This window comes from Centroberyx gerrardi, chromosome 21 (genome assembly GCF_048128805.1).
Source record: "Centroberyx gerrardi isolate f3 chromosome 21, fCenGer3.hap1.cur.20231027, whole genome shotgun sequence".
NCBI lineage: Eukaryota > Metazoa > Chordata > Actinopteri > Beryciformes > Berycidae > Centroberyx > Centroberyx gerrardi.
Genome location: NC_136017.1, coordinates 855,423 through 875,422, shown reverse-complemented (window position 1 = coordinate 875,422; position 20,000 = coordinate 855,423). Strand labels below are relative to the sequence as shown.

The 20,000-nt window shown below is 42.3% G+C and overlaps 3 protein-coding genes across 3 annotated transcripts in view; all 3 read left to right on the top strand.

Annotated features, from left to right (window-relative positions):
- f7l (coagulation factor VII, like) overlaps nucleotides 1-6,135 on the top strand; it is an 11,560-nt gene extending 5,425 nt beyond the window's left edge. Inside the window, exons 4-8 of the mRNA XM_071907961.2 lie at nucleotides 1-38; nucleotides 625-765; nucleotides 2,393-2,481; nucleotides 3,949-4,069; nucleotides 5,588-6,135. The exon at nucleotides 1-38 is cut by the window's left edge and continues 76 nt beyond it. Coding sequence (XP_071764062.1) covers nucleotides 1-38; nucleotides 625-765; nucleotides 2,393-2,481; nucleotides 3,949-4,069; nucleotides 5,588-6,135 — 937 coding nt within the window. The remainder of the gene's footprint in view (nucleotides 39-624; nucleotides 766-2,392; nucleotides 2,482-3,948; nucleotides 4,070-5,587) is intronic.
- A 1,272-nt stretch (nucleotides 6,136-7,407) lies between these two features.
- On the top strand, nucleotides 7,408-14,496 carry LOC139918546 (coagulation factor VII). The gene is made up of 8 exons (XM_071907963.2): nucleotides 7,408-7,465; nucleotides 8,928-9,094; nucleotides 9,827-9,851; nucleotides 10,618-10,731; nucleotides 11,773-11,916; nucleotides 12,578-12,696; nucleotides 13,372-13,495; nucleotides 13,904-14,496. The coding sequence occupies exons 1-8, from the start codon at nucleotides 7,408-7,410 to the stop codon at nucleotides 14,494-14,496; spliced, it is 1,344 nt and encodes a 447-aa protein (XP_071764064.1).
- Nucleotides 14,497-16,256: 1,760 nt separating this feature from the next.
- The window catches only part of f7i (coagulation factor VIIi), a 7,580-nt gene continuing 3,836 nt past the window's right edge, over nucleotides 16,257-20,000 (top strand). Inside the window, exons 1-5 of the mRNA XM_078291227.1 lie at nucleotides 16,257-16,314; nucleotides 16,890-17,062; nucleotides 17,752-17,776; nucleotides 18,362-18,475; nucleotides 19,772-19,909. Of these exons, the coding sequence (XP_078147353.1) occupies nucleotides 16,257-16,314; nucleotides 16,890-17,062; nucleotides 17,752-17,776; nucleotides 18,362-18,475; nucleotides 19,772-19,909 (508 nt within the window). The remainder of the gene's footprint in view (nucleotides 16,315-16,889; nucleotides 17,063-17,751; nucleotides 17,777-18,361; nucleotides 18,476-19,771; nucleotides 19,910-20,000) is intronic.

The following is a 20,000-nucleotide window of genomic DNA, read 5'->3' as shown; positions in this document are numbered from 1 at the left end:
CTGTCCGCCCGGCCTGCAGGGACGCAACTGTGACAAATGTAAGTCATGTGACCGGCCGGCGACGCACGCCGCCGCGTCCAATCACGCTCTGTATCTTCATCATCACTGATTTTTGTTGTTACGCTCTAAAGATTTAGAAAGATCTCCCACTTCAGGTTCCTCAGGTTTCCTCTGGAAGTGTCAAAAAGCAGCTGAAAACACATGATATGTTCACTGGTTTTTATTCTACACTTTAATTTTGATTTTTTTCTTTTTGGAGGAACCGTATCAGAACATATTTACAGCCTGAGGGAGGATAAGAACAGAAAACTGTCCAGAGAGATATCATGCAGAGAATATACAGAAATATACAAAAATATAAAGATTTTTTACCCAGCGATTAGCGAGAGTAGACGGGATGTGATCTGAGGTATTTCAAGAAAAGACGGAGCGACCTGCTGCTCAGTTTTATAAAGTGATAATCTGCAAGATTCTTGTTTTTTTTGGTGACTGCTCCAGTGATCAGCGCTGTCGGCACCGAACAACATCCTGTGATAATAAAGACACTTATTCTTTTCTTGTCGGTTGTTGCTAATGAAGTGTGTGTGTTTGTGTGTGTGTGTGTGTGTGTGTGTGTGTCTGCAGCGCTGCGCCGCTCCCACGGCTGTCTCTATAGAAACGGAGGATGCGAACATTTCTGTAAAGAGTCTCCGGATCTTTCCCACCGCTGCCACTGCGCTCCGGGATACAGCCTCGCCCCGGACAACAGCAGCTGTCAGTCACAAGGTCAGAGCTGGAACTACATCTCCCAGGATGCTTTGGTGTTCCACAGGGCGTCGGACAAGTCCAGACAGACTGGCTCAGTTATCTTCTCTTGTCTCCAGACTCATCAAGATTATTTCAGGATGTTTTTAGTGAAATCATCGTAATAATTTCACCGCTTTCAACAAATGAGACTTTTTTTTTCCAGCAGAATGTAACTTGTTTCAGGACATTTTCTTGGTAAAAGTGAAATTGTCTTGGAGAAAGTTTCTTGTTTCCAGATTTTCTTCATTGTTTTATGATGATTTCTTGACAGAAGTCATATTGGCATGAATCAAGTGAAATTTACTGAAATTTACTGAAAGCAGCAGATTATCTGCCAGTGCAGAGAGAGAATTTGACTAAAAATATCATGAAAGAAGCTGATAGGTCTGGAGACAAGAGAAACTCACTGGACAGATTGTCATTTTTTGCAGTGAAGTATAACGATTTTGTTTCTCAGGCTATCTGCAGAAAAAGTTTATCGTCTAACCTTAACCCATACTGAACCAAAACATACCGGAAAACAGTGATGGGTCGATTCGTGAATCAGTCATTCATTTGAATGATATTTTAAAGTCGAGATGAAACGGCATTTCGAGAGTATCTAACTTCCGTATCGTGACGTATTTCCGAGTGAAACAGGAGAGACAGGCGGGACGTAACGTTGGGAGGAATTTGATTTGAACGTTGAAAAGTGGGTGTGCTGCTGCTAGCTAGCTAACTAATGAATCTTAGCCTCTTAGCTCTGTGCGCTAAAAGTTGAAGATTGATTGATGGGTGGATGTCAGGATATTATTGGTTGAAATTAGTTACGGGCATGCTTACGTAAGCACACGGCATATTTTGTTTTACAGGAAGAAAACATGATTGAATTTTGATATAAGAATACAATGAAATTGATTTTTGGTATTTTTTTTGGCATATATTGTTAAATAGGTGCACAATATGACCGGGGATGTGATCTAAAAGGGTTAAAAAGGCATTTTTCATTTCATCTCGTCTTTAAAGTAAATGAGTCAAATCAATTTGCCGATGGAACTGAATCGAATTGGAACCAGTTCAGTATCCGTGGTTGGACCCGGATCCGTTCAGCTGTGAGCGAGCCGACACGGTTGTGAAGACAAAGCGAGCGTTCAGGACAAACAGCTGTTATCTGTTGGCGTGGCGAAGACTTCAGCGCTAATCAACCACAGCCACAACTAACTCACAAACCTTCCTTCCGTTCACTCAAACAACGCACGTCTTCACGGTGCGAGGTAAAGCGTGCGATTGGTTCAGGTCATTCGGCGGTTCAGATGCTAGTGTGCGGGTTCAAATGAATCAAATGAATCGATTCACTACTGTCTGACAGCCCAAAAGAATCGAGTTAAAAGAATCGATCTTCCCAACACTCAGTACTGTTCCACTGACAGAGTGGAGAAGCTGACTGTTCAGTGGCAGGTTAGGGTTCGAGTCAGGAAGGTTTACTTCCTGTTGCTGGTTGGACGGTGTTACACATTAAGTCGACGTTTGTCTCCCATAAATTTGAATTGCTGTCCCTGATTGGTCCAGAGGGGGCGCTGTATATGAGGGGACGGCACGCTGACTGTTTCCTGTCTCTCTGCTCCAGTTCGTTTCCCCTGTGGAAAAACCGTGGACCGGATCACACCCAGGATAGTGAACGGATACGTCTGTCCCAGAGGACAGTGTCCCTGGCAGGTACGGTGCTGCACACTCAGTCACAGCGAGGAGGAGGCGGGGTTTCACAGTACGCAGGCGGCTGATTGGCTTCTCTGCCTCCGTGACAGCCTTTGACATGATCCAACAAAATACACAAACCAGCGGTACATGCTACATAGATGAAACCAAACATGTGGTACATGCTAGATACACGTGTGTTTCTGTACATCTAGCCTGGCAGATCGGTCATGTTCATGATCATGATCAGACTCTGGTTCTGTCTGTGGGAATTGGCTGGTTCAAAGTTCAACTTTGTTTATTTATATAGTGCTTCATCACATGCATGTCTCACAAAGGACACAGAGGCTGGTGAAGCTGTACCAATGAAGCTAGGTGCTCTTAATTTTGAAAATGGAGAGAAAATGCGAGCTCCACCTTTGTTGTCTCTGATTGGCTAGTGAACAGTTAAAGGATAAGGCTGGTGTTTTTTAATGCATTGTTTACTGTCAACAAATCCTATGAAAATAACAAAATCAACAATGCGTTTGCTCTACTCCCGTTACTTTCTGACTTCCCACATTCCGTTTTTAACCTTCAACCCGGAAGTCATTGGCTCCAATTGTAAGCTAAAAACCTTTAAATACAGCTCACAAAGACATAGTTTACATTTTAAAAATCTCTAACTGTCACCATGAAAAGTCAGACTGTTGTAGTTATTACCAAATCACATTCAAATGGGAACAAATTCTTCATTACGCCGGGGACTATTTTCTGTGCTACGGAACTACTTTCCTGAGATGGAAAACGTGTTTACAGTCGGCTTATTAAGTCGTTTGAGGAAAAAGTCGTCCGGCCCGGTGCATCGTGATGATGAAATATGCTGCAGAGCAGCAGCATGGCTCTGTGACGGGTTTTAATAGTTTTTAATACAATGCAGTTCTATGGCTGCTGGGACATGAGGCTGCACTGGGACCGCTACATGGACCAGACTTGTTGGCATTTGCTGGTTATTTTCATAGGATTTGTTGATGGTAAGCAATGCATTAAAAAACACCGGGCTTATCCTTTAATGGATAATTACGTATACTGCCATCCAAGTTCAAATGGTTTCAACTTTTGACGAAAAAAATAAATTTTGCTTAAATAGATGGACAGTCTCCGTTCTATCTGTCATACGTCGACGTATCGGTGCATCAGCCCCTCCATTTCTGACGGATACAAAATCTGTCTGGCTGCTCCCTAAAGTAGGGACAGGCAACCGTGTGCCAGTCTGCAGGTTTTCATGCTCGTGGTTTGTGATGATTGTCCCTGCTAGGCCTCCGTAGTGCAGTGGCTTTGCTGTGTGTTATTTACAAATGTGTTGTCATTTCTGTCGCCCTCTAGTGGTCAGAAAACTTCGCTTATTGCAGCTTTAATCAGTGAAATTACCTCTGGTTGCTGACCTAAAGCCTCTCCAAACTCTGACCCCTAACCCCGCCCCCCTGACCCCTAACCCCGCCCCCCCAGGCTCTGCTGCTTGAAGGTTCGGAGTATAAGTGCGGGGCGATCATCCTGTCTGCACAGTGGATGCTGACAGCAGCTCACTGTGTTTGGACGAAACACACCAACCTCTTCCAGGTCACCGTGGGTAAGAGAGCAGAGACTCTACTTTTCTCTACTTCTTCTACACTTTACCCTGTATACTGCAGGAGAGTCTTCTACCTTTTCTACTTCTTCTACCTCTTCTTCCTTGTCCATCTCTTTTTTTACGTTACACCTCTTCTACCTCCTTTGCCTTTTCTACCGTTTGTACCGTTGACCCTCTTCTACATTTACTACATCTTCTACCTTTTGTACATCTTTTACCTTTTCTATGTCTTCTACTTCTCCCTTTTCTACCTCTTCCACCTTTTCTTTCACTTCTGTCTTTTCTAGCTTATGTACATCTTCTACCTCTTGTACCTTTTGTACCTTTTTTTACACCTTTCACCTCTTCTACCTCCTTTACCTTTTCTTCCTCTTCTATCGTTTCTACCTCTTCTACCTTTTGTACCTCTTGTACCTTTTCTGTCTTCTACTTCTCCCTTTTCTACCTCTTCCACATCTTCCACATTTTCTACCTCTGCTACCTTCTGCACCTGTCTTTTCTAGTTTATCTACGTCCTTTACCTTTTCTTCCTCTTCTATCTTTTGTCCCCTTCTACCTTTTCTGTCTTCTCCTTCCTTTTCTACCTCGTCTAACACATTTTTTACCCCTTCTACCTTGTGCTCCTTTTTTTCCTCATCTATCTTTTCCAGCTCATCTATGTCTTCTACCTTCTGTACCTCTTTTACTTCTTCTACCTTTTCTGTCTTCTACTTCTTCTGCCTTTTCTACCTCGTCCACCTCTTCCACATTTTGTCCCTCTTCTACCTCCTTTACCTTTTCTTCCTCTTCTATCTTTTGTAGCTTATCTACGTCTTCTACCTTCTCTACCTCTTTTACCTCATACCTTTTATACTTCTTCTACCTCGTCCATCTCTTCCACATTTACACATTTTCTACCTCCTTTACCTTTTCCTCCTCTATCTTTTCTGCCCTTTCTGTCTTCTACCTTTCTACCTTTTCTACCTGTTATACCTTGTCTACCTTTTCCACATTTTCCACCTCTTCTAACTCCTGTACCCTTTCTTCCTCTTCAACCTTTCCTACGTCTTCTGCCTCTTCGACCTTGTCCACTTCTTCCACATTTTTACCTTATCCTTCTTCTGTCCTATACCTTCCTATATCCTCTTCTGTTTTTCGTACCTCTTTTTGTCCCTCTTGTACCTTTTCCTTTATCTGTTCTACCTATTCCTGTACCTCTTCTACCTTCTCTCCTTGGCACTTATTCATCCTTAGCACTTCTCTATTGTACAGGATCATTCTAGGGTCACAGGAAGATTTGTTCCATCTTTTGTCAGGGTGCTGTGACCTCTGACCTCTGACCTCTGGCCTTCTTATTAGTTGCTTGTAATGTTGGTGATCTCAAAATTGAAGAAGTCACTCAGGATATGGGCGTCAGTTAAATGCCTTAAGCATAAAATGTGAAAGAAAATTACTTTAAGAAGTTGTTTTTATACTGTTTCATGTTTTTAAAATTTTGGTGAATTAGTTTTAAACTGTAACAGTCGTGTCCCTGTGAAGGAAAACATGACCGCTTGGTGGAGGAAGGCCCTGAGCAGACCAGGCTGGTTTCCCGGGTGCTGATCCACCCGCGGTACAACCACTCCACCTCCGACTGCGACCTGGCGCTGCTGAAGCTCCGGCGCCCGGTGACCCTCGGCCCCGACGCCGTGCCCGTCTGCCTCCCCGCCGCGGACGGCTCCTTCGGTCGGACGCTGGCGACGGTTCGCGTCTCCACGGTGAGCGGCTGGGGCCGCCTGGCGGAGTCCGGACCGCCCAGCCGCCTCCTCCAGCGGCTGGAGATCCCGCGGGTCCCGCTGCAGGAGTGCCGCATCCACAGCAAGCTCAACGTCACCAGGAACATGCTCTGCGCCGGCCTGAGGGCGGGCGGCCGGGACGCATGCCAGGGCGACAGCGGCGGCCCGCTGGTCACACGCTACAAACGCACGTGGTTCCTGACCGGTGTGGTGAGCTGGGGGAAGGGATGCGCCAACCAAGACCTGTACGGGATTTACACCAGAGTCAGCAACTTCCTGGACTGGATCCACCGCACCATGGCCACAGGCTGAGGGGGGGAGGAGGGGGGGTACCAGTCCTAAACCTAAACCTCAAAGCCTCGTATCTTTCTTTTAAAGCCATTCAAGGAGGGAGATGAATCTGCTAAATAAGAAAATTTATTCCAAACTGCGACCCCTCTGTACTGAATTGAAAATTGATCATTGTGGATTAAAATTCTGGATGTTCTTGGCAGTAATTACAGGACCAGAGGGTTTATTTCAAACACTGACATGTTAATTTATGTATTAGTTATTGCAATAGATGAATAGAGTAGAAAAGGGTAGAGAATAGTGGAGTAGAAAAGAACATACAAGAAACATAACAGAAGAGAAATATGGAAATTTGCCAGACAAGATGGAATAAATACATAATCAAATAATCAATTTATCAATCAATCAAGACACAGTGAGAACAGCCCAGAGCTTCCAGTACAGATTCCAGTCCACCCTAAGTCCAAGACAAATTATTCATAAAGTATTGTAAAATGTAAATAAATGAGTCTATGAACTTTAAGCTGCAGTGAAAGATTGCTGCCGGATGTCAAATTTCATGATCTACACTTTAATTTATATGCAGCTTGATAATGTAGTGCATTATTATATCATGGAGATGTCAAGTCAAATTCAAACTGGGTTTCTACTGAGTTTGAGTTTTCTGAAAAACAGCAAGTCTGAAATTTGTAATTCCAGACTTGTAAAAATTCAGATTGATACTGGATTAAAATTCTGGCCGCTGTTGGCAGTAATTACAGGACCTGAGGGTTTATTTCAACCACTGACATGTTCATTTATGTATTAGATACTGTAAAATGTTTGGTGAAAATAAAGATTGAAAGTAAAGACTGAAGCTGAGTTTATTGTGTCTTTTCTGAGTGTTTCATGAGTATAAACTGCAGGATCTGGATGTCGCTGTGTGGCTGCAGCTGGATTCGATCTTAACCTGAGTGTTGAAACTGTCATGTAAACACCTTATCTTATCTCAGCATCTTAATCGAGGCAAGGTGATAATCAGAGTAACAGAACCTGGTTAACACACCTACATTTCTGCTCAATCTTTACATGTATTGAATAAAAAATACTCAGAAAAGTACACAAAAAAGCGACTCCGTTACAGTAATGTGAGTAAATGTAATTAGTTACTTCACCCTTGTCTATGGGTGACATTTTGTCAGAGTGGGTATTCCCATTGGAAACATGTGATAGGTAAGGGGGGGTGGGGGTGCAGACTTTGCACCCTTGGGTGCAGAGAGAACAGTACAGCACCCGACCTTCTGATGAGACACGATGTGGCTGAGAGTCTTCTGCCTCGTCTTCTCCGTCTGCGGCTGCCAGCCGGCGTCAGGTGAGGAAACTGAGCTGAGCTGCTGAGAGAAACTAAATGTTGTGCTGTCACTCTGCTGAGGCTCACTGCAGCAGAGGGAAAGTTACTGCTGGAAGATTACAGTAAACTTCAGTAAAAGTAAATGGTACTCAGAGTAAAAGTGACTGTGTTACTTTTTTATACAAGAGGATGTTGTTATTTGTGATGTTTCTCGTGCGATGAGGATGACAGGAGGAGTTCAAACAACATTCTTTTTTCAAAATAAAGTGCATAAACAAAGAAAATCCTAATTCTCTGCATTCACTGCTAATGGCTCTACAACTAAATATACGACCAGTTTCTGATGCAAAGCTTATGGAGAGTTTACTAAATTGTCTGAGACGTATGTGATTTAAAATGTATAGAGGGCTTTCAGACGTAATGTACCTTCTGGCGGCCATGTTGGAGGTCCTCAGCTCTGAACAGCTGACTGTGTTTCTGTCTCAACAGAATTGAACAGACGGTTAATTTCTGTCTGTTTCTGACTGAACTGATCATTTCATCACTGATCCATCTGATTGATTTAGTGTTTAGATAATGTCAGCTTGTTAGCTAGCTAACCATAGTATCTGGTCAGCTAACATCACTGTCTTGTTGTTAACACATCTGATTAGCACACTAGCTAACGTATCTAGTAGCGGCTAGCGTTAGCGTGTTCACATTAACATCAGTGTGTTTGCCGGCTAGTTAGCTAGCTAACAGTTTGTTCAGGTTAACTGAGCTGACTCTTCTCAAGCTACAACTCAGAGTGTTTTGGAGTAGAGACTAGGGCTAAAGACAAGACAGTTTACTGTGTCACAGTAACCAAATCCACCTTATCACACTATTCACTTTTACTGAGAACGTTACTGAATGGATCTACAGCCACACCACAACAAGCTGACTCAGCTGCTCTCTGCTTCTAGCTGCTTCATACAGATTTATTTACTGTTTTGGAGTGGAGACAGTTTACTGTGTCACAGTTTTATTGTATTTCATTGTATTGTATTGTATTGTATTGTATTGTATTGTGTTGTCAGCGCTGTGTTGTGTTGATGTCACAAAATGTTAACGGTAATGTCTGGTCTGTTAGCATGTTGTGACCCTCTATCAAATCTCTTTTTTTATAGTGTTTCAGTCTGAACAGAAACAGAAAGATCTGTCAGTGAAACAGAGTATTGTGTTATGCACTATATTGAAACACTAAATCAGAGATCACAGTCAGAGGAGACAGAGAGTTGGCTTCTTAACATTGCTGCCAGTGGTGAGAACCGATCTATAACCTGCAGAAGTACGTCAGCCATGTTGGTGAAAAGGGCCGATTGTATTGTTTCATTATAACCTTCCTCTCTCCTCTCAGAGTCCATGGCTCTAGTAGTACTGTATTGTATTTGTATTGTATTTGTATTTGTATTGTATTGTGTTGTATTGTGTTATATTGGTCTCGGTCTCCTCTGTCCTGCAGTGTTCGTGGGCCGGCAGCGAGCCCACGGCCTGCTGCTGGTCCGGACCCGCAGGTTTAACTCCGGCTGGCTGGAGGAGCTGCAGAGAGGAGACCTGAGGAGGGAGTGTCTGGAGGAGAAGTGCTCCTACGAGGAGGCCAGGGAGGTGTTCGAGCACACAGAGACCACGGTCAGCAAAACAAACACACCCTGTCTGTCTTAACAGTCACAAGGCTGTATGGGAAACAACATCCACCGATAAAACTGACACCTTCTCCTAGGAAGGTGGTACAGGACTGGTGTAATAGACAGATTAGATTAGATTAGATTAGATTAGATTAAATTAAATTAAATTAAATTAAATTAAATTAAATTAGATTGAATTAGATTATATTAGATCAGATTAGACTCGATTAGACTAGATTAGATTAGACTAGATTAGATTAGATTAGATTAGATTAGACTAGACTAGATTAGATTAGATTGAATTAGATTAGGTTACATTAGACTGGATTAGATTACATCAGATTAGATTGAATTCGATTAGATTAGACTAGATGAGACTAGATTAGATTATATAAAACTGAATTATATTATATTATTTCATATATTATTTTAGATTGGATTAGATTAGACTAGATTAGATGAGATTAGATGAGATTAGATGAGATTAGATGAGATTTGTGATCCTCATGGAGAAGTTATGTAATGTAATGCACTTTTCTTACAAATTCATAAATCATTCGAAATCATCCTTATTTATGAAGAAAAGTGATTAATTGTTATGGTTAAATCAATTTCTGATTTTATTTGTCCACAATTCCACTATTCAGTCTATGTTGCTATAGTTTCTTACAGCAAACCAAACATTGTTTTATTAATTTGGGAATGAATATGCTGACACTGAAACTTCTTCCCTCAGGATGAGTTTTGGAAGACGTACAACGGTAAGCAGTCACACACTTTCATACTTTACCATCCCATCAATGTATAATATATGGAATATAAAGGAATCAGAACAATAGTTTGACACTGTTTTCTTTACCAAGTACTTGTTGCATTGGAAGAAAAAGCTTTGTTTTGTCTTTGTCTTGTCTGCAGTAATTACAAAAAACACCTCACAGGCAATGTTGATGCTTTTTTCTTCCTTGAACATAAACGTTTCGTGGTCATTTATGTTTCTGAGTGAGTTTCATGTTCCTTGGGCCCTGGGAGTCTTGTACAATTTCATAACTACATGAACATCAATGAGAAAATATGCATTCTTTATTTTAGTTTTTAATTTAATCAGATACATGGGTTTTGCCAAAATCCCATTACTTTTACTTCCTGTAAATCTGTGTAGTCAGAACCAGAACTAGTTCAGCAGTATGGTCGTTGCTGGTGTGTTTAAACTGGAAACCACTACTTCTTCATTTGTAGTTGTTCATTCAGCAGTGTTAACAGTGAGCGACTCTACCGGAAACGCCCGACACTGCAACAGGCATTAGCGTTACGTTCCAAAATTTGGACGACGCACTTTGCTGCACAAGAGCAAGAGAAACGCCTCTGACGTTGCTCCCTGCGTTGCTCCATACGTTGCTCCATACGTTGCTCCATACGTTGCTCCCTGCGTTGCTCCCTGCGTTGCTCCCTGCGTTGCTCCATACGTTGCTCCCTGCGTTGCTCCCTGCGTTGCTCCCTGCCTCCTTGTGTAAAGTGTTTCCCCCTCAGTCCCAGACAGCTGTGAGTCGAACCCCTGTCAGAACGGAGGCAGCTGCTCCAGCCAGGACTCGTCCTACACCTGCTTCTGCTCCCCCGACTTCAGCGGACGCGACTGTGAGCTGGGTGAGGAAACTCAACGCTGTTTCTCACATTGTACATCTCACATTTTCTCCATCACATTAATTTAATTGAGGGATTAGTGGCGATAGTTTCAACCAGTTAGGTGTTACTTGTTTTCGAGCAGCGATTCCTGCAACTGTGAACACATATTTTCTCATTCTATCACGTAACGCGAAATATATCTGATGTTGCTGATTGGATTTTGACGAAATTTCGGGGAATGATACATCTCATTGCTCTGTTTTAATATTTTCAAAACAGCAGTGATTGGCCTAAGGGGGGCGCCACAGTGTGGGTTGGAGGAACTAAACCCCAAACTCAAATCTGTGTAAAGCCTGACGTCTAAAAGTAAAAAGCATGCTACTGAACTGACCATCTGCTATTGGCTGATCTTTAGTGCCAAGAGGTGATGATGTCACCTCTTGTTGTACTCTGACATCACCTGGCACCAAAGATCAGCCAATAGCAGATGGCAATTCCAGTAGCATGCTTTTTACCGTTAGATGTCAGGCTTTACAAAGATTTGGGTTTGGAGTTTAGTTTCTTAGTTTCTTTAAACACAACATCTTTGATGCCACTGATCGCATTTTGATGAAAATTAGTGGAATGATGCGTCTTCATGCTGTCGATTCTCTACTTATTGACCCACTGCAACTCTGCAGCACTGGAGGATGACATGTTGACTGTTTACTGGTTTTCTGAGTTTCTTTCTGTCAGGGTTTTTCCCGTCATCATGTTGTCCTGTTGGGGCTCAGCAGCGTTAGCATCAGCGTTAGCATCAGCGTTAGCATCAGCGTTAGCATCAGCGTTAGCATCAGCAGCATTAGCATTAGCAGCAGCATTAGCATTAGCAGCAGCGTTAGCAGCAGCATTAGCAGCAGCATTAGCAGCGTTAGCAGCAGCATTAGCATTAGCAGCAGCATTAGCATTAGCAGCAGCATTAGCAGCAGCATTAGCAGCAGCGTTAGCAGCAGCGTTAGCAGCAGCATTAGCATTAGCAGCAGCATTAGCAGCGCTGTAACAGCAGCGGTGTTTTGTCCTCAGAGTACCAGGCCGTTCCAGACTCCTGCCTGCTGGACAACGGAGGCTGTGAACACTTCTGCCAGGAAGAGGGGGGACGAAGACGCAACTGCTCATGTGCAGACGGATACTTCCTGGACGCTGATGGGCTAAGCTGCCCGGCTCAAGGTGGGAGGATTTGATAAAGAGCAGATGATGCATTCACAACATAGGGAGAAAGACGGTAAATACGAGCTTTCTACTAGGAAATACTTTTTCAGATCAGCTTTCAGACGGTAAATACTACAGAAAGTACTGTTCACTCTGCTTTCCCTGTTACTCACACAGATGTGAAACTTGGTGCAGATGTGTATCTGGACATACTGAACATTAGGACCCATGATGTGCACTATACATTTCTGGATTTTTTGAAAAACTTAAAATCTTCTCATGAACAGCAGGTCAAAATGACACAAAATTTGGCAAGTACATTAACTGTTAACATTCACTGGGTCTGCTGGTATTTAGTTAAAGAGTGAAAAGCTGAGGGATCGGTCCGAAAATGGCCAAGTTATTAATTCGTACATTTTTACAAATTTGCACAAATAGTTCAACTGACTGAAAAATCATGACAAAATAATCAATCCAGAATTTGACAGGTTGGTCAGAAACATAATTTTAAAGATTTCTGCCACTTTGAGGAAAATACAGCCATTCAAACTTGCTACCCATAATGCCTTGTGGGACAATCAGGGAACTCAGTGCTCTTTGTCACACTGTGATAACCTGTCCATCACTGATGTTCTTCTTCTTCTTCTTCTTCTTCTTCTTCTTCTTCTCCTCCCTCCAGAGCCGATTGCCTGCGGCATGGTTCCTGTCCTGCAGGGAGCCGACAAATCGGAGCAGCTCGACCCTCGCTCTCGTATCGTCGGAGGAACCGAGTGTCCTAAAGGTCACTGTCCCTGGCAGGTACGGGACGCTTAAAGGGCCAGTTCACCTGTTTATTAAAGACTGTCTGCTTTCAGTTCATTATTAACTTACAGTCCATCCACAGGCTTTTCTCTCTGGGTTTCGGTCATCAGGATATTGGAGGCAGAAGTTCTCTGTAAACCATTTCCCTGAAAAAATCTGACTACTAATAATATCTAATATCTTGTGTGTTAATATCCTCTAAAAAAAGTAATGTGAAATCCCACGTGAATTCAAATCACATGAGCTTTTTGGACACGTTGTTTTTCACATGTGAACATTTTATTTCACGCTGTATTCTGAAATCATGTGACATCATTTTTACTTCAGATGTGAAAACTTCAATTCATAGGTGAAAAGTGTTTTTTTTTCACGTGAACTTTTTTTTCACATTTTCACCTGCCATTACACATGACAATATTTGTTTCATGTGAAAACTTAATTTTACATACAAAGAGACAATTCACAGGTGGAAAAAAACAGACATTTCACATAAATATGTTTTATGTTTTTCCTCATGTTTGGTTGTTCTGCATCTTTTTTCAGTTTTAAAAAGAAAGCAAGAGGTAAAAAAAAAAAAAAATGTATGAGCCCGTTGTCTTTCACTAGAGAAGAAAAGGTTAAAAAGCAGTAAGAAGAGTCGGTCTGTTGATGTGAGAGCGTTAACGTCCGCAGGTCCTGCTGGTGTACAAGGGGAAAGGTTTCTGTGGAGGAGTGATTTATAAACCCACCTGGATCCTCACAGCCTCCCACTGCCTGGAGGACACTCGGGAGGTTCAGCTGCTACAGGTGGTTGCAGGTACGAAACCCGGAAAACCCATGAGCCATCTCTAAGTGACAGGACACCCTCAGTTTTAGCCTTTCTCCGCCTCCTGCGTGATTTTGAAATGTGGACTTCTGAGGGGGGGGGGGTACACTGAGTTTTTGGGAGATTGGTTCAGCCAGTAGATCATTGGCTATCACTCAACATAGTGTATGCTAAAGTGTCCATCTGAAACTGTAAGGAAGCTTCTCTTTGCTTACTTTCATGAGAAGATCGTTCTCCCCAAGACAACTTGTGAAGAACGTTCTTGGATTTGAATGGAAAAGTTTCAACTGTTTATAGTTTGGATCACTGTTGAGTTAGAGCAGACAGAAAGAGAGTACAATGCACATTTATTGAAAATGTCGCAGATTATTCCTTTAACCCCGGTTTCTGTTTGGTCAGGTGAACACAACACGGAGGTGGACGAAGGCACGGAGCAGCTCATCCAGGTCGCCCAGATCTTCAGCCACGAGGGCTACGTGTCGCGCACCGCCGACAACGACATCGCCCTCCTCCGCCTGGCGTCGCCTATCGTCTTCACGCCGTACGCCGTCCCGGCCTGCCTGCCGACGCGGCCGCTGGCCGAGCGCGACCTGTGGGCCGTCAGCATGCACACGGTCAGCGGGTGGGGGAGGCGGAGCGAGAATGGGCCGACCTCGCACCTCCTCCGGCGCCTGGAGGTGCCGCGGATCCGGACGCAGCAGTGCGTGGAGGAGAGCGGGGTGCAGCTCACCGAAAACATGTTCTGCGCCGGATACATCGAGGGCCGGCAGGACTCGTGTAAAGGCGACAGCGGCGGGCCCCTGGTGACCCGGTACAAGAAGACGGTGTTCCTGCTGGGTATCGTCAGCTGGGGGAAGGGCTGCGCCCAGCCGGGTAACTACGGCATCTACACCCGGGTGTCCAACTACCTGGAGTGGATCCACAACCGAACGGCAACACCGGATCAGCCGACGAACCACACCGAGGCTTTGGCACACAACCTGACAACCTGAATGCATGGCCGTTAGTTATGGTGCTTTCTATAGTTAGTAAGTCTAAATTAGATCTTGTAGTTTTCATTATAATTGACCTTATTCACACGGCAGCCATTTTGAACACACCAGGTGGGAAATTCTACCTGGAAGATCAGCATAGATATGAAACTAGTGTTACTTGAACAAATAATTGAGATGGACTGAACAGTTATCAGATTAGCTAGCAATCTAAGCAACAGCAACAACTGCTTGAATTTAGCAGGAAAGTTAGCTAGCTAGCTTACTAATACAAGCCAGCTAGGGAAGTTAGTTAGCGAGCTTACAAACCCATAAGTCACCTTAGTCAACACATAAGTGAAAACCTGAGAAAAAACAGAACAGAATAACTGCTTGAAGGAAGTTAGCCAGCTAGCTTACTAGTTAGTTAGCAACTAGCTAGCTACCTAGGCTAGACTCTGGTAGCTAGCGATAATTGGCCAAATATATTGAAATGTGAACTGATATCCCTCTGGATTCTTCAGATTCATTTGTTTCTAATGTTTTTCAGTGTGAATCTGTGAAATGCTAAATGTTTATATGATTCATCTTTACCACCCTGAGTGTTCAAAATGGCCGCCGTGTGAATAAGGTGAATGGAGAAGATCAAGCAGAAATCACAATAAAGGTTTCCTCTGAGCTGATAGTTTGGTGATCTATGACTAATACGTAATTTATCAATATCTAGTCTGTCCTCATCTTTAATATTTTTTTCTTTATTCATATCTATTCAGGAGATTTGCTGTGTATCATCCTGATTTGTTCGTTATTCCTGGTCTTATTCATGTTTTCCTGCTCAGTAGGCCTGTAATATTAGCTGAAAAATATTATGTGTTCTGCAAACCTTTCCTGGGTAAATAAAAGTGTAAAATCCTGCCTGCTGTATGACTGAGTTCTGTTTACTCTAATATCTGTAAGACTTTCTGTTCTGTTGGTCTGGAAGGATCAATACATTTCTGTTAATAACAGAAAAATAACTTCCTGGGGGAGCAGTGGGCTTCATGTGTCAGTGCAGAGTTCAGGTGTGTGTGTGTGTGTGTGTGTGTGTGTGTGTGTTCATGTTTGTACATGCTTGTGAGTGTGTATGTGTGTGTGAGTACATACAGTATGTGTGCATGCTTGTTTGTGTCCATGCTTGTGTGTGTGTGTGTGTGTGTGTGTGTGTGTATTTGTGCATGTGTGTGAATGCCTGTGTGTGTGTGTGTGTGTGAATATGCATGCATGTGCGTGCTTGTGTGTACATGTGTTTGCATGGTTGTGTATGTGTGTATGCACATGCTTTCATGTGTACATGTCCTTATATTCCAAAGGTAAGTGTGTGTACATACAGTATGTGTGCATGTGTGTTTACATATATTTGCATACTTGTGTGTGTGTGTGTGTACATGGTTGTGCGTACACGTGTGCATGTGTATGTGCTTGTGTGTGTGTGTGTGTGTGTGTGTGTGTGTGTGTGTATACTGTGTATATGTGCCTGCTTAATCTTACTCATGTATTTCAGTGTTTATTATTCTGACTCTACTGTTAATCAGAAGTCACGGCGGTACGTTTACTTACTGGATAAAAAATTGGAAAAGACAATGTAGTTCTGACTCAGATGTTAAACTGCAGCTGACCTTTTGACCCTCTGACCCGCTGCCTGCTGGGTGTTAACCAATCAGGACCGGCCTCGCTCCGACCTGCCGGGCTGAAAAAGCTTTTCCCTCCCGGCTGGAGAGCAAACGCTCCGCCTGTCCGCCGCCATGCTGCTGAAGACCTGCTGCTCACTCTGGATTTTAACATCCATCGTCTCCGCTGCTGGTACGTCTTCACTCTGATTCTGTGTCAAATATATCAAATTAAAATATTATTTATTTTGTGGAGGGAGAAGTCTGTAAAGGTTTTGGCTGTTTTACAGTTTAAATGCCCTTTTTTAGGTTTGTTTTTTCTTGAGCTATCTTTTATCTTTTTATTGCTGTTTTTTTTATTATTATTTTTTTTTATGGTTCACTTTTTTTTTTTTTTACATTTATCTTGTAACACTTTGTAACTCTGTTTTAAAATAAAATTGGATGAAACTATCAATCTCCATGAGGAAATTAAGTCATTACAGCAGCAAATAATAAACAGGATACATCAAAGAAAAAATAGAACAAATAGGGGGTTTAAAACATAATGCAACTGGAAATTACAACAATTTTCAGTTAAAAAGTTTGAAAAAATAATGAACAGCATTATGAGGATGTGCAAAATGACAGCAGTAGAACATACTGAGACAAAGGAAAAAATATGTATGATTTGCCGTATGTAAAATATTTGCAGTATGAAATAAGTGAAAAACTCAGCATCAATAAGCGCTCCATGAGTAAAGGTTATTAAACGATCATTGTTGTCAGTGTTTGTGGAGAAGCGGGACGCCCATGCGGTGCTGCTGCACAGATCCAGATCCAGACGGGCCAACACCGGCTTCCTGGAGGAGCTGCAGCCTGGAAACCTGGAGCGGGAATGCATCGAGGAGATCTGCGACTACGAAGAGGCGCGCGAAGTGTTCGAGGACGACGACCAGACGGTCGGCTTGTGGCTTCTGGTCTAAACTTTAGCCAGTGTTTAACAGACGACTCGACATTTTGTTAGTCTCGTTACCCAGCATGTGATGAGATGATCGACACCAAAATCATCTCTGAGTCTCTGGTAGATCGCTCTGTTAGCATGCTAACACGCTAGCATACAGTATGCTAAGTAATGGTAGGCGATTAGCATCGGGTTAGGGTTCGTCCAAAGTTGGTATTGGTTTTTATTATATAGATTCATAACTTCTGAAAACAAAACCTAAACCTTCATCATTAGGCTAGTGAAATCTGTTATGAAACAATAGCGCTAAAACTTTAGCTGTCTGGCTAAAGTTACATTCAGAGTCTCGTGGGAAGTGAGATCTTCTGCCACAGAAAATGTTTTCTTTTTGTCAAATTTGTCTATTTTACCAATCCCGTAAACAAGCCTGGCATTAAAATTAACTAATTTTCTCACTTTTAGCGTAACGCTAGTCGCCTACAATTACTAACATGCTGTATGCTAAAGTGTTAGCATGCTCACCTGACAGAGCTAGCTACCAGAGACACAGGGATGATTTGGGTGTCGATCTTCTCGCCAATGGAACAAAATAACAAATCTGTTTAATCCTTTAAGGTGTCCTGAAACATTTAAACATAAAGACAGGCATGCAGATAAAATAACTCTTTATGCATTTTGCTTTTGCAGAAACAATTCTGGCTGACGTACAACCGTGAGTAATAACAACAATATCTGAAAATATCTTTTGACTAATACTCTGAATAGAAAGCTACATCAACACTGTCCAGTTTGTTAGTCATAACATGAAATAAATCAATGCTAATATGAATCACTCTAGTTCTCCACACTGCCAACATTTAGCCAGTATAATGCTGTTAAAAACATGGGACTACTGGCAAAAGTGTGTGTACTTTCATGACAAAGACCAAAACACATGACACCTTGATTAGTTCATTGATTGGTTCACTTAAAGCTTCTGATAACTCTGATACTGATCACCTTTATTCAGCCAGCAACCCTTTGCTTCTTGTGATAATTGGAAACACTCTGTTTAAACCAAATTGATTTCTATTCCTCTGCTGACTGTATCTCTCTGTACAGCAAACAGCAAAGCAGCGAATCGTGCATTTTCTATCTCACCTGTTTTCTTCCTTGCTGGTGTAATCCTTGTTTCTGTTTCCTTTGTTCAGATTTTACAGTTTAAAGGATAGACCTGGATAGAAACAACTTGAAACTTTGTTGTAGAAAAGCTCTAGACAAAAGTATAATTATTTTTTTTATTTATTTTTGTTGTTAGGTCCTGATCCCTGTCTGGTGAACCCGTGCCATAACGACGGGATTTGTGTCTACATAGGGAGCTCGTACCTCTGCGTGTGTCCAGAGGGGGTCGAGGGGAAAAACTGTGAAACAGGTAAAAGACAAAATCAGAGGAATTTAAAGGCAAGTTAGCACAAGGTACCTAGCAGGAGTTTTAGATCCAGGACAGGACAGAGGGTTTCAGGACAGAGCAGCAAGGGGAAATGTCATGCATGAAATGAACTAGTGACAAAGTAACTGTAACATTAGAGATATAAATGGGTTCAAACCCACACTGAACCTCCAGACCCTGACCTCTGACCTCTGACCTCCCTGTAGAGGAGGGCAGCAGAGAAAACTATTTTCCTACAGGGAGAGCATCACTAACTTTCTTCCACTTTCTGGTGTGTTACTACAGCAAACAGTGACCTGGTGGTTCGAGGAGTTTTAGTTCTACAAACATGTTCTGGAGTCAGAACTAATCTCATTGGTTGAGTTAAACCTCAGTGGGCGGAGCTAAAGAACCACAGTATTTGAAGTGCAAGTTAGCTCACTGGCAAACTTATGTTTGTTTATTTTGAACATGTAACAACAACAAAAAAAAATTGGAAACAAATGAAAATCTGTCAGATCAGCAAAAAAAAAAGAAAAAACAGAAACAAAAACATACGAATATTACATGTTCGAAAAACAGTACGAAGAAGTAAAAACTTATTTTGTCCTGCCCCCTTTCTCTAATTAAATATTCACATCATCAATAGCAATGGAAAATAAATAGAACTCATAAAAATATAAATGGCAATAACTTCTCTTTTCATTCATTCCTGTCTGGTCAGCAGCTAGCTAACTAGCTTACCTAGCTAGCTATAGGCTAGTATGGCTGGTTTAAACTTGAAGGTCAGCTAGCTAACTAGCTAACCTAGATAAGTTAGCATGGTAGATTGTATTGTTTCAGTTAGCAGCAGCGCTAGGCTTCATAATATTAGCTTCCTCCTCTCTTACCTCTTGTGTTTTTCACTGAGCTTCAGTCTAATGTTACTTAGCCAGAAAAACTGTTCTTTTGGCTCCGCCCACTGAGGTTTAACTCAACCAATCAGATTATTTCTGCCTTTGACACATAGTATAGTTTAGACTCTAATCTGCTGCAGCTGTTGAAGCTTCCTTTAGCAAGACGCTGAACTGCTTCCTGCTCATGTGTTGTAAATCACTCCAGATAAGCGTGTCAGCAAAATGATGTAAATTATTTAAATAATCATTATTAACGAACTCTGCTTGCTGATATTGTAGCAACTTAAATTTCCAGCACAGTTCCCCGGTTCAGTGTTTGAGGAAACCCTCAAAACGGGATCGATAACGTATCACATTAAAAATGTAATAATTATCATAACTCAGCCCGGCTGGTCTTCCTCAGTGTTTGAAGACTCTCTGAAGTGTCTTTACAAGAACGGAGGCTGCCAGCACTTCTGTGACCGTTCTGGACCGAGACGCAAATGTTCCTGTGCTGACGGGTACAAGCTGGGAGAGGACGGCCGAGAGTGTGTCGCTCAGGGTGAAATATCATCTATCTATCTATCTGTCTATCTATCTGTCTATCTATCTATCTATCTGTCTATCTATCTATCTATCTATCTATCTATCTG

Bases quoted from the DNA above. Each gene is read 5' to 3' on its own strand.
- LOC139918546 (XM_071907963.2), top strand. From the start codon at position 7,408: ATGTGGCTGAGAGTCTTCTGCCTCGTCTTCTCCGTCTGCGGCTGCCAG. The intron at 7,466-8,927 runs GTGAGGAAACTG...TCTGTCCTGCAG, and splicing joins CGGCTGCCAGCCGGCGTCAG to TGTTCGTGGGCCGGCAGCGA. The intron at 11,917-12,577 runs GTGGGAGGATTT...TCCTCCCTCCAG, and splicing joins GCTAAGCTGCCCGGCTCAAG to AGCCGATTGCCTGCGGCATG.